The sequence below is a fragment of the Anser cygnoides genome, chromosome 15 (genome assembly GCF_040182565.1).
Source record: "Anser cygnoides isolate HZ-2024a breed goose chromosome 15, Taihu_goose_T2T_genome, whole genome shotgun sequence".
NCBI classification, from domain to species: Eukaryota; Metazoa; Chordata; class Aves; order Anseriformes; family Anatidae; genus Anser; species Anser cygnoides.
The window spans coordinates 8,973,046-8,986,362 of NC_089887.1; the positions used below are offsets into that span (position 1 = coordinate 8,973,046).

Consider the following 13,317-nt stretch of genomic DNA (forward strand, 5'->3'; position numbering starts at 1 on the left):
TGTTGCTCCAGATAGTGTGAGTGGAAATGTATGTGTATGTATGTAAACTGCATGCATTTCAGAGCGGTACCTGTGCTGAAACAGCAATTAACCTGTCCAGCTGAGGTTTGTGCTGCTGCGTTTCTGTGTCACTCTTCTGTCTTATCATGGGTTTTCTTCTCCGTGGTTAAATGCTTAGCTTGTCTGGTACCGTGTGTTGGTGAAAGGATTTATGGATTTGTGAGCAGGTCGTTAATGGGGTGTGTGGACTGGGTCTGCACGCATGAAGCTGAAATCCATTTATCTGGAGAGTAGGTGTTTTACTAATGGGCACATCAGACATGGCATAAATGCAGTTCCCAGTGTCAGTGTTTTACAAAAACATCTGAATGAATGAGCTGGGAGAGGAAAACATTGTCTGTTTTTATATTCAGCAAGCGAAAACAACAAGAAAAAGCACCATGATGAAGCACTATCCTTGCGCACCACTGATTACTTCAAGGTTAAATTTATTCATTCTGAATGGTCTCCGTATCTGTAAGACTGAAGAACAACGAGTTCAAGGAGCTGAGAGAATTAAGTAATTACAAACTGCAGACTGAAAACAATCTAATTAATATCTCAAGTAAGAATTTGGAGGAACCTAGACGACAGATGACAATAAATTTATGACACTTACTGATTACTTTGCAGCCGAATGAAAGGCCGGTCATGTTTGCTAAAGGTCCTAGGGGTTAAAGGACTACAAGCTGCCGTGCGCATCAGCTCCAGGAGCTGCGACCCCAAGGAGGACAGCTGTACTGCAAGGAATGGGGCTAAAGTGTGGCATAGCCTACAGTCCAGAAAAACAAAGGGAGGGAGGGAAAGGCTGTGTTTAAGAGCTCACTCTGCTCCAAATGATGAGGCTCCCACTGTCTCCAGGCTCTTGAGCTCTTCTGTAGGAGAATTATTAAAATTAATGTTATGTTGTGCTCAGAGATCCCAACTAGGTCAAGGTCTTGCTCTGCTAAACATAAGCAAAGATGTCACTTCTGCCTAGAAAGCTTTAAAATTTAGAGTTTTGCAGAATAACATGTTTTTAGATTAAAATTAGTGGGGACTGAGGAATATCAATTAGGTGTAAATTGCCAAAAGGAGTTAAAAGAACGTGTAAATATAGCATGATGAGATCTGCTGTTTTCCTTCTGTTTCTTTCTGATTAAACCCTTGGAGTTTTCTCTGTAAACACGCAAAAGCTGAATTAAGAGAATTTTATGAGGGTTCTCAAATCAAAACCTCCAAATAGGGGAAAAAGCCAGAATTGAGGTTGACTATCAATAATGTAGAGTTTTTATGTGCAAGACCACTTACTCTTTTTTTCATCCTGGCCTGGGGATGAGTCAAAGCCGTGTATTGGAGGAAGCTGTGGTTTGTAAGGCTGCTGTTGCAGAAGCTGGAAATTGTAGTGATTTAGATAGAGTACTCCAGGAAGATGATTTGTTGGTTATGATGCATGTGTGTTATTTAGGAAATCAGATTCTCTTTCATTTACTGCTAGACACCTCCCTCAAACCAAGCTTTTTGTGGGCTTAAATTGGTATCGTCTTTGCACTGAATGTATCTGGCAGTGGGAGACAATTTACTTTTTTGGTTCAGTTTGAATTGCATTGTGTCATTATTCAGATATGGCTGCAGCCTTCCTCACAAGAATAACATGCAATAACAGCTATGCAGGTGACATTTCAATCAGATTGTTCCTGGGGCCATAATTCCCCCTGGGGAGACTCTGAGCCCACCTGGGGCTGCTCTGGATTGAGCCAGGTGGCCATGGCCACAGGGACATCTGTCCACCAGAGCCCATACTGACGTCCTTGTAGCTCATGACCATGCAAAGTGGCATAAAAGGCTGATTTTTGGCTGCTTTCTTAAGGAAGCAGAAGTTACGTAGTCCCTTGACCAACTTTCGGGCCATGGGTTCTCTGATAATAATGCTTACACCCACTGCCAGCTCTGTAGTCAAAAGACTCGATGTGTGTTTCCACCAAAACGCCGTTCAGGACTGTGAGAAAAGCTAAGTGGGGCTTGAGAAATGTGTGCAGAATTGGCAGATGCTCTTGTATTTCACAAAGAAAATCAGTCCCATGGAAGGCTGCCCAGGTTGGAGCAGTGTACTCTGGCGGATGGGGATCTGCTGCTTAAATCTCTCTCTGGCTCACCCCACGACTCCTCCCTATTGTGCTCTGATACTGTTTTGTTTTGTTTTGTTTCTGTCATAAAACCTGGTTATCCAGCTGTCACTCGAAGTATGACCCTGTGTGACGTCTCTAGTGATAACACCAATGTCTTTTCCTGAGACTGAGCAAAGACTGAGAGATATGGACTTGGTAATGTTGAGACCTGGAACACATGAAAAAAACAGGTAGGAAAATAAGCCTGGAAAAAGCAATTAAAATTAGAGAAGATTAAAGGACAAATACCTTGGGGGAGTTTACTGAGTGTTTTGCTTTTAATCGTACAACACCTCTTAGACCAATTTTTCTTTTAATTTTCACAGCTCTCTGCTATCAGCACCAAACTGAGCTAAATTAACAAGTTGGATTCATTACACCATCCAAACAAATTTCCCTAGGCTTATTATGCCTTAAGGGCTTGATACTTTCCTGGCAGCCTCTTTCAAATTGCCCCTTCAGCAAACATGATATAAACTTGGGTCTACTGAGCCTGAAAATTCATGTGGGAGGGCAGCTATTTCACTAGATGGAAGCTCTCAGATTCACTGGAAAGGTAACACAGCATCAAGTACACTATTAATTTTTTGAGGACTTCACTGTGTAAGTCTTGTACTCTTGGCATCCACACTAAGAGAAAAGTGCTTCTTGCTCCAACTTTGTCTTTTTCTGCAGTGCAGTACAGTTAACGCCAGCTCTGTTCCAGCTCTGTGCAGCATTTCGTAATATGCAATTTCTCATAAGTCCTGATTCAGCTTCTCATTCTTGCAGGATGCCGTGTTTTTCATTAAGCTTCAGTCCAGGCTCCCCAGAAATAATGCAAATAGTACAAATCTCCCCAAACTGACCATCAAAAGAGCCAACTTGTGCAGTAATATGAATTAACCTGCAGCGTAAGAGAACACCCTGGGCAGGGCCGTGGGTATGGTGCGGAGGAAAGGGAGTGTGGTTGGAGCCCTACGGAACAAAAGAGAGGGGACTGCTGCTTGTGGCGCGCGTTTATTGGGCATGAGTAGAAGCATACTTTGTTCTCAGCCAGCGTTGTCTACCAATACTATGTGAAATTGTTTCACAAAGAGGTTGATTTTTCTGAGATGTTGGTAATTTTTTTTTTAACTGAGTTGCTCTGATGTTGTCAATTGAACTACATAAGACACTGCATGCATACCATGACTTTCCTCTGAGGCATTCTGTGTGAGTTCCAAAACTCTTAAGAGAATACTTGCAGTTTATGCTCTCCTGAAGACCAGCATGGAAACTACTACTTTGGGCTTTCTGTCCTTCTGCTTTTGCCCTGGCTGAAATTTAACAGACATAATATGACCAACTGTATGAACAAAAAAAGTTACTATTCTGCCATTTTTCCTTAGACATTTCAAGACCTAAATACTTCAAGACCTAAACCTGTTACAGTCTATGGATTTGTCGGGTCAACGTAAGTTGAACGACTACTTGTTTAGGTACCATTCACTTAAATGGAATGCTCAGTTCATGTATTATATATGACTGATGACTATTGCTGGTAGTATGCAAGTGGTGTCTAGAACACTTAAGATAGCATATAAATAATAAACAGCAAAACATCTAGATAATAAACAGAGCATCAAGAAACAGCTTATATGTACAACCAAGGACTTCTGTAGTCTGTAGTGTAACAACACTATAACGAACATCTGTGATAGGAACTCAAATATGTTCTCATATTCTGTATACAGAAGTATCTAATGCTACCTTACCCAGAGATGTAAAACACTCACCTCTTAAAATAATAGCCTTAAAGGAATCCAGTAAAGCAAAAATGTGAGTTGCAACAAAGTTAATTTATTATATCTATTGCACTGATGTAGAAGAATGCTGTTCAGTAAAAGGTATCCTCTAAAAGACCTTGAGGAAATAGAGCAGATGGCTCCATGTGCTATCCCACTTACACTCAAAGTAGCTTAATAAATACTCAGAATAGTAAAATATTTTCCTTTGTCTTTTATGTAAAGAAAAGAAGGTATGTGATTTTTGTTAGTATTCTATTCACGGTGCATTTACTAGGGAATTCTAAAATGTAAGACTGATGTGTGTTTTTTTTTTTTCATTAAAAAGATTTTCAACACAAAACCCTAGAATGGTTCAATATACCTTGCTTTGGGGACTATTTTTCCTTGTATTTCTGTATTAATACACACTGAAGGATGCAGGAAGACAAGCAGTTTGGGATGAAACAAAGTAGACCCCAATGCAGATTGCACCATTTGCTCATGATACACAGTACCTTTGCTCAGCACTACTATCTCCATAGATAATTACACCTGCCGACATTTTTAATGAAGAGAACAGTAGGAGTCCTGAGGGACCTCCTGTGCATGCGCTGACGAGCTGTGCCTGCACCACCGGTACAATATGTTTTGGACACCCTGGGCTCTCCATGCCTGCGCAGATTGGCCACACATCACACGTGCTTTGAGTCCACAATGTCAAGAAAATAGTGGGCTGGTGGGGTATGGAGCCATTCAACTGAAAATCTGGTGGGTTACTGATAAAAACAGGATTCTACCATCAAAGCGGTAGAATTGGCAGGTATAGGAAACAACTGTTCTAGGAATCTTTTATAATTTTTAAGAGGCATCCATCTGCAATATTCAAGCCACAGGATCTTGGCATCTGGTCCTTCTCTGCTCTAGTTAAGTACTGTTTTGCTCCTTGGCTCCTGTCCTATTTCTAGAAGAGGAAATAGCATCTCTTTCCCTCTCATGGTTGCTGATTCTTTTTTTTTTTCTTATTTTTCTTTTTTTCTCAATCTGTAGCTTTGTTATGGATCAGAGCGAGCCAAGGGCCGGAAGTGACTTGTAATCTTCACCACTAGCTAATTTTTTCTAGACATACTTGCTCAGTAAGGAAATAAACCAGAAAGGCGTAAAAGATCTAATATGGTGCTTAATGCCCTACTTAAGCACATTAAATATATACAATTTATACTTTATTCCAACTAAAAATAATACTCAGATTAATACAGCCTGCTTTTAATTATTAAAAGAGAAATCATTACTGTGAATTATAAACTATGAAAAGTGTGGTTCACAGTTTCCATCACTCCAGAGTTCTTCATTATGATGGACGTGGACAGTTTGATGGAGTGGATTGAGCACACACTTGGGAGAGAGACCAGAGATGTATCTGTGAGTGTCATTGACTCATTCTGAGAGTTAGGATTTTTTTTTAAGTCTGTAAATTTCTGTTTTGGGGGGTCCGCATTTAGACATCTTATTTATTTATTTAGCAAGACTCAAGGACCTGCAGCTTCAACCGATGGCAGTGCTGGCCCCTAAGTATCTAAAATTGCAGTCCCAAAATTCAGGACAGAAAATTAGAAGGCAGTTTTGAAAACCCAGGCCTTGGCCTCCCTGCACTTTTTCATCCATAAAGTGGTGCCTGAATGGCCTTATCCATCTTTGCAAAGTGGCTAAGTGAAATCTGCAACTGAAAAAGTGCTATACAAATAATTGTTGCTCTACGTCACAGATCATGATGAGAATATTAACTACTATCTGTAATACTATTGAAATTCACAACATAATCATCCTTGTAGAAACAGATCAAGTATGCCTTTAATGGCATTTGGCAACTCTATAACATTTTACGTGTTTAAGGCTGCGTATAACACCAGTTAAGAGAGCTAAACATCACCAATCCATTAGACAAATAGAGACATCAACACTCAGAAGTGATCTGCATTAGACCACAAGACTGCAGCAAATTCACCACTAGAATACAGGATTCCTGATACAAAATTTCTTATACCAAACAATAAATCAGTGTTTCTTAAACTCTTGCTATATGCAGGCAGTTATTGGTCATTTTGTGCCAGCTTTCGTTCCTGCCTCTGCTCACTAAATCAGCTTGAAAGGTAGTTAAAAATACATTTCTGATATTACCTTTCCCTACAAGAGATTTATGTTGTTACCATTAGGATACTACTTAGTCAAGAAATACAAAGAAAAACCTCCTGCTGCATCACCAGTGGCAGAGGATCTGTTAGACTTTGTTGAAAGGGTGAGTAACTTTGCAGCAGATATTGTTGCTATACTTATGAAAACTTTGTTTAGCTGCATGTTGTGTAATTGTGGCCGTCCATCTCAATTGTAAAAAAGAAAAATAAAACTATTTATCATGGCCTGTGGAATTGATTCTTTTCGCAAAACCAATTCACTTAATCAGGATATACAAGCGTATGACAGTTGAAGTGTAGTCTGATGGGCATTGGGTCATACTGCATCAAAACAGACTTGTGCCACAATGAAGCCTCGTGATATAATTTTTGTTCTCCTGGAACTGTGTCTGAAATCTGTGCACGTCTTGCAAGCATTACTTATGGACTAGAAGCCAACAGGCCCGTATCAGTGGGATCATGGCTGCCCAGCAGAAGCCAAGGGAGGCGGCAGTATGCCATCTGTCTCAGCCAAGGCACTAGCAGAACCCTGGCTTATTAAGCACGTAGGAATTTAAAGGGCTCCTTCAATCCTTCAGCGATGGCAAATCTAGGATACTGTAGTTAAAATAGTTCAGTCTACTCAGGTCTCTTTGCTGAATATCTGACTACGCTATTATAATTTTTCATAAATAAGGAAATATTCTGCAGTCAGGAATGTAGTTTATCATACACACTCATGTAAGTTTTCAGGTCTTGCAGGAGAAACAAAAATATGCCTGAGACAATCTTCACATCATGTTTTGGGAAATGTGCCCAGAATATCTAACACATTGAAGAGACTTTTTTCACCCGAGATTTGTTTGCCTTCCCAATTTACAGGTAGGCTTTCGACACAGTATGCATCAAACGCCCTCCCAACAAATGTGGCGGCTGCTTTACACGGAGGTCATTCTGGCTTCGAAAGAGGCTGTGTTTTTGGTCTGCTTTTGAAACACGTTTTGGCAGCTGGAAGAAGGAGAAACTAGTAGTATGGGATTAGTCAGCTTTTTGCTGACCACTGCCAAGCATCAGACTTCCCCTGGCAGCCATGCATGGGTGACGTCCTCATGGGGACAAACCTGGGCACGGGTGACTGGTGAGGGAAGAGAGGGAAGCGGTCCAACCATCACCCTACTGCCAACATCACCCACTAAACCATGTCCCTAAGCACCATGTCCAACTTTTCCTTGAACAACCCCAGGGACGGTGATGCCACCACCTCCCTGGGCAATCCGTCCCAATGCGACTGCTCTTTCTGAGAGAAATGTCTCCTCATTTCCAACCTGAACCTCCCCTGGCACAACTTGAGGCTGTTCCCTCTAGTCCTATCACTAGTTATCTGTGAGAAGAGGCAGCCCCAGGAGAGGTGACAGCATGGGGACATGAAGGAGTGACCCCAGCTGGGGGCTGGCTCCCCTCACAACCAGGGGGCTGACAGCAGCCAGCTCCTCCCTAGGGACCAAGAGTCCCCCCGGAGGGTCTCTGCTCCCCTCACGGTCTGGGCACTGTTGGGGCTGCCTCCTCTCACCCCTCAACCTTGGCGCCATGAGGGCGACACCCCCTCAACCTTCGCGGTTGAAGGAGGGGAGAGCGGACCCCTGTGGCAGCCCAGCGCCTCCCCACGGGGGGCCGAGGGGCTCGGGGCGGCGCTGAGGGACTGGGGGGCGGGGGGGCGCTGAGGGCTCGGGGCGGCGCTGAGGCACGGGGCAGCCCCGTGTCGCCCCGTCCCGTCCCGTCCCCGCGGGGCCGAGGGCGGAGCGGCCGCCGCCTGGCTCCCGGCCTGCCCCGCGGAGGGGGCGGGCGGCCCATGTCCGCCATCCCGGCGTGCCGCGCGGCCGGGCAGCAGCCGGAGCAGCCGCGGCGGCCGCGTCCCCTCCCTGCGGTGTGAGACAGCAGCAGCCGCCCGCGCCTCGCCTCTCCCCTTCCTCCTCGTCCTTCTCCTCCTCCTCCTCCTCGTCCTCCGCCGCCTCGCCCCGCGCCGCTGCCCGGCCGGCCATGCCGTCTCGGGCAAGGTAATGAGCCGCAGAGCCCCGGGGTCTCGGCTGAGCGGCACCGGCAGCAGGCAGCACTACCACCCGCGGGGCTGGAATGACTGGCAACCCAGGTGGGCACGGCGGGCGGCACGGCCCGGCGCGGGGCTGCGGGCTCGGGCAGGGCCCCCGGGGAGGCCGAAGGGGGGGGACGGGGAAGGGAGCGGGGCGGCGGCGGGGCCGCTTCCTGGCTGCGGGGCCTACGGGCGGGCGGCGGCCGCTGTCGGGCCTGGTGCGGGGCTGGGGGGGGGGGTGAGGGCCTCCGGGCCGGTCTCGGTGGTTGTGGGGGGGGCGGTGGGCGCCGGCGGGGCTGGGCGGGAGCCGGGCAGCGCGGCGGATAGCCGGGGCCGCGGGGACGGGCCGCGGCTGTCAGCGCGGCCGGCCCGGGAGGGTCCCGGGGAGGGCGCTGAGAGCGCTGCCCCCCCCGGCTGCGGCTCCGCGGGGGTCCCCGTGAGGCTGGGGGGGGCCTGCAGGGAGTGGGGGGGGGTCCTGGGGGGGTTGGTAGTGGGAGTCCGGGGGGGGGTTAGCGGGGTCCTGGGGGGGTGGGGGGGCCTGGTGGGGGGGGTCTTGAGGGAGGGGGGCTCCTGGGGTGGTGGTGGTGCGGGTCCTGGGGTGGGGGACTCGGGGGGGGGGTTCTGTGGTAGTGGGGGGGTCCTGGTGTGGGATGGGGTGTCATAGGGTGGGGGGGGGGTCCTGGGGGGCCTACAGGGGCTGGGGGGTTTGGGGGAGCTTTGTGCAGGCTGGTTCTCGGAGGCCAAAGGAGCGCTCGTGCGGGTTAACGAAGTAACGCCAGATTATTGTTTTCTTAGCTGGGGAAAGTGGCTGAGCTGTAAGGAGAGCAGGGTGGGAGCTTGTGCAATGCGCTGGGTTTAAAGGTGTGTTTGTGCCCAGTGCTTTAATTCGTAGTAAGTGAAACTCCAGGTCTGTTGACATCTTCGGTCAGGTGTACAGAGCGTGGCTGGGGCCTCGATTACCTCAGCTATACCCTGTGCCGGTGTGTTTGTTGTGCCGCCCAGCATTGCTATTTTAGTAGTCTACGTTCCTGTGGAGAAATTGTTGGTGTTTCTTACTTATTTATTTTTTTAACGTGGAAATTTGGGGATTTTTTTTTTTTACTGTTTCTGAAACTCTAATGTGGTATGGGATCCTGCTTTTAAAATTGCCAGCACAGAGCGGAGGGCCATGTGCTTGGGAATGTATTCACCGATGACAGTCCTAGCCACGTGTGATTTGGACTGGGGAAAACGGGTGCGTATGAGGGTAGATCTTGCGAAACACAGATGTCACTTCAGTATTTACTATGAAAGAAGCTTGCCTTGTGGTTGAACAGCTAGCGGTGCCACCTCCGGGGGTAATGCTAAGGGCTCAAATATTCGGTTCTTAATGGTGTGTGTGCCATGGTCATTTAAATTCTAATTTCTTCTGCTGTTGAGCTGCTTGGTCAAATAACTTACCATAGCGGCATGGAGCTGTGACTGGAGGGTCAGGCTGGATGTTAGGGAAAAGTTCTGCACACAGAGGGTGGTCGGGCCATGAAACAGCTCCCCTGGGGCAGTGGTCTCAGCCCTGAGCCTGCCAGAGGTCAGGAAGGATTTGGACACTGCTCTCAGACATAGGGTCTGATTTTTGGGTGGTCCTGTGTGGAGCCAGGAATTGGACTTGATGATCCTTGTGGGTCCCTTCCAGCTCGGGATAGTCTATGGTTTTATAACCTTTTCCACATTTAAAAGGAGCAAACTTCATTGGTGACATCTTACAGCATCTAGTTCTTAGTGAAGATTTTTTGGCATGTATGATGTCTGGTCTCTCTCCTACTGCCTTGCTTCAGATTTGTGGGCTGCAGCCTGGAGTTCTAGTCCCTAACCGTTCACCTGCAGTTCCCATGTCGAAGAAATCGTGTGTACACCTTGAGTCCTTGCAGTGGATGGCTTCTATAAATGCATCCTAGTTGGATGTATTAACTTATCACAGGTTTTATGTTTTAGCCTAAAAAATGTCTTGCAGCGTCTAGAAAAAAAGACTTTTTCCAGTAAACCATTGCCTGCAGGGGTTTCAGTTGCGTTAGGAGTGAGAATGAGGACCTAGCCACAGAAATGCTTTGCGTGGTGATAAGGCTGGATTAAGAAGTTAGTCTCTTCCCTGTGTGTCTGATTCTGTTCCTTTCCTCATGCTGTAGTTTTAACTCTCAAGTACAGTTGCTGTAAATGGCATTGCTAAAATAACTGTCCAAAAAGCCACATGAGAAACAAATCTGAAAGCACTACAGAAAGTGTGTCAGGAAGGGGAACTTCATGGTGTGTGGATGGGGTCTAGGCCTGTTTCCATCAGGTTGTGTTATTAGGTCTCCTGTGGAGAAACACCTAACGTCTCTTCACTGATACTTGTAAGAGTTACACTTTATCTCTTCCTTTAAATATTTGTGTTTTTTAGTCAGGTGAGAGAACCCAGGAATTAGAAATGTTCACCTGGTCCCAAACACAGATCTCACATTTCTTTGTGTTTTGTGTAGGGTTTCTAAATCTTAAACTGATAACTTTGGCTGTATGGGACCTGTGAGTCTACACTAACTTTTAAGATTGAACTAGAGATTAATTTAATCTTTGTTGTTTTGACATTAACTAATTTTTAAGTGACTCACATGGGCTGTTGAAAGGACATGTGTTCCGTGCATTGGGCAGTGTTTCTCTTCTGTTTTGAATGTGCTCCTGGACAGCCCCCCAGTGCAGCATATATCCAAGTGTAGTTTCCTTCCTCTTTCTTTTCTGTTGGCTGTTAGTTTCTTTTAGCACAGGTGATACTGCTGGTAAATGCTTTCTTGCAGGGCATAGAAGAAGGGATGTACGTGGCTAAAATAATGAAAAATGTTGTTGTTTCAAGTTGCTGAGGGGGGAGACGGAAGCTCCTGATACCTGGATGTATTATGAGATGGATTGTGTTTTCAAACGCATTCATGTGTGTGTAAAAGTGGCTAGATAATTGCCATTATAGGTCTCGATTCCCCTCAGTTTTTAGTAATGCTAATAAGCACCGGGGCTTGGGGTGAAAATGGCCAAACTGAAAGTTGGAGCTCGGACGATTCTCTAAGGGAGAGTAGTTTTTGATCAGAACGTGATCATTTTTTTGTACCTGCATAAATGCAGTTGTATCTGTCAGGTGCATATGGACTGGTCTTACCGCAGTGTGTGTAGTGATAGATCCTTACAGAGTAACAAGTGTTACAGAGGAAGAAGCTGTGCTCATATATATGGACATATTAGTGTGTGCACAGAGATGTGCCATACCCTAAATTAATAGCAGCACAAAACTTGTTGGACAAATGCTGGGTGTATGTGAGAGAACAATAAGGCAGTGGTTGTGGATTTTTCTTCGTTTTGAGAAAGCCTGGTGAGATCCTGTCCCCCTCTTCCAATCTTAACAGCTTTCTAGACCTTTCATTCTTTTCCCTTTCCTTTTTGTTTGACAGGTTGTCCTGTGTTTTCCCTGATATGACTTCAGGGGGGAGAAAATAACTTCATGTCAGTGCAAAGGTCAAGGTATGGCAGAGTAGATTCAATGTAGTACTGAAGATTGATTATACAGCAGAATAAGTAATACTTCTCTTTCATAGGAAATGCTCTGGGTGGCAAAACAGTTCTTATGCACTTGTAGTAGTACTAAGCAGGAGGGAGAGTGGAGGGTGGCAGGTCAGCCAGTGCTGTGTGCGCCATGGCTTTCTTGTTCTTAGGCCAAAGTGAGAAAAGGAGGTAAGATTTTAATTAACGGGACCTCTGGTTCTCTAACAATAATACAGGTTAGCAGGGGTGTACGTGGAGAAGTGAAAAAGAAAGTCTTGCACATGCGATAAAAGATCTGGAGGTGGCTTATTAGACACAGATTCAGTCTTGGAATTTTTTCCTGAAAATGAAGTGTATCCTTCTCGTGAAATGTAAGTCAGTGCTAGGAATTCCTAATTTCTGTCACCACAGTGCCTGACAAACCAAGTTACGTTCTAGGTCCCCATCAGTCTAGAAATCGTAAGAGAAAACAGGAAAATATGATTCTCCTTCAAGGTAGCTGTCTCCTAAGCAGGAGAGCGGTGTTGGACAAGTACCCTGTGTTTAACTTGAGTCGGAGCAGGAGGTATCAGCAGGGAGCGCAGAGACCCAGCAGAGGAAACGGGCAAAGAAAACGATGTTTGGAGCACTGCGTTTTCTGTGATCGTAAAGGGCAGAGGTGGGTCTTTTACAAGAAGCAAGAACTAGTAACTGTGTATATTGCAATAAAAAAGGAAGTGAGTTTTAATGTATATGTACATACATAGAGAGACCACGTAGTCCCAGATGTCAAAGGCAAGCTTATGGCTAGAGAATGAGTTGCAGTATCAGTTTTGACAAGTAATTATGAAAAGGTCAAGGGAAACTTTGGGAAGAGGTTCAGTGGACTGTGTGGGAGATGTTGAACAGGAATGGGTTCACTTCTGAACCGGTAACAAGTAATTCTTGATCTCCTTTCACATCTGAGTTTGTTGAATATGCTGATAAGATGGGAAGGTGTGAGATCAAAGAGCTTTTTTGGTTTGGGGAGGTGGTTGTTTTTTGTTTTTTTTTTTTTCTTCCTTGGTAAAATGGGGGAGCCTAAGTTTGTAATGTGAAAGCCTTTGTTTTTAATGTGAAGCCAGGGGAGACCGAGATATGCGAAAGATGAAAGAACACAAAAGTGTGTCAGCGGGAAGCAAAGGGAACTTGGAGAGCAGATAGTCTTCCAGACAGGAGCAGGCCAGGGATTTAACCAGCCCAAAAAGGGGCTATCACAAGATGCCTGTGGGAGAATAAGGACAGAATATGTTTCCCTGACCTTCCCTTCTAATGTCCATCCCAGGATAGAAGGGAGTTTTGGTGAGCTACTGAGCAAGCAGCAGTGATGCAGCCTGAGAGCCGATTGGAAAAGCTGCTGTGGCTGCAGGTCGTTGTCCAGCGGTGGACGTGGCAGGATTGCAGGAGGAAAAGAGGGGACTCGCTGTTACTTCAGTAAACATGGCCATTTACAATTTTGCTAAGCTTCTCTCAGCACAGGAGTAGAAGCAAAAACAGGGTTTGGGGTGTGCTCAGCCAGGCTTGGGGGCTTGGCTCAAGCTATGAGACAAGAGCTTGGCAAAAAGGTAAAT

The 13,317-nt window shown here is 45.9% G+C and overlaps 1 protein-coding gene across 5 annotated transcripts in view; it reads left to right on the plus strand.

The window, feature by feature from the left end:
- Positions 1-13,317, plus strand: part of SMG1 (SMG1 nonsense mediated mRNA decay associated PI3K related kinase) — an 87,545-nt gene that overhangs the window by 11,830 nt on the left and 62,398 nt on the right. For 2 of the 5 annotated variants that reach the window (XM_048061416.2, XM_048061432.2), the window contains exon 1: positions 7,951-8,248. The exons of 1 other annotated variant lie outside the window; for it this stretch is intronic. In XM_048061416.2, the coding sequence (XP_047917373.1) occupies positions 8,160-8,248 (89 nt within the window). In that variant the 5' untranslated portion in view covers positions 7,951-8,159. Of the gene's footprint in view, positions 1-7,950; positions 8,249-11,672; positions 11,708-12,164; positions 12,387-13,317 lie in introns of those variants that run through there. 2 more of the 5 variants (XM_048061421.2, XM_048061411.2) reach the window with 2 other exon arrangements.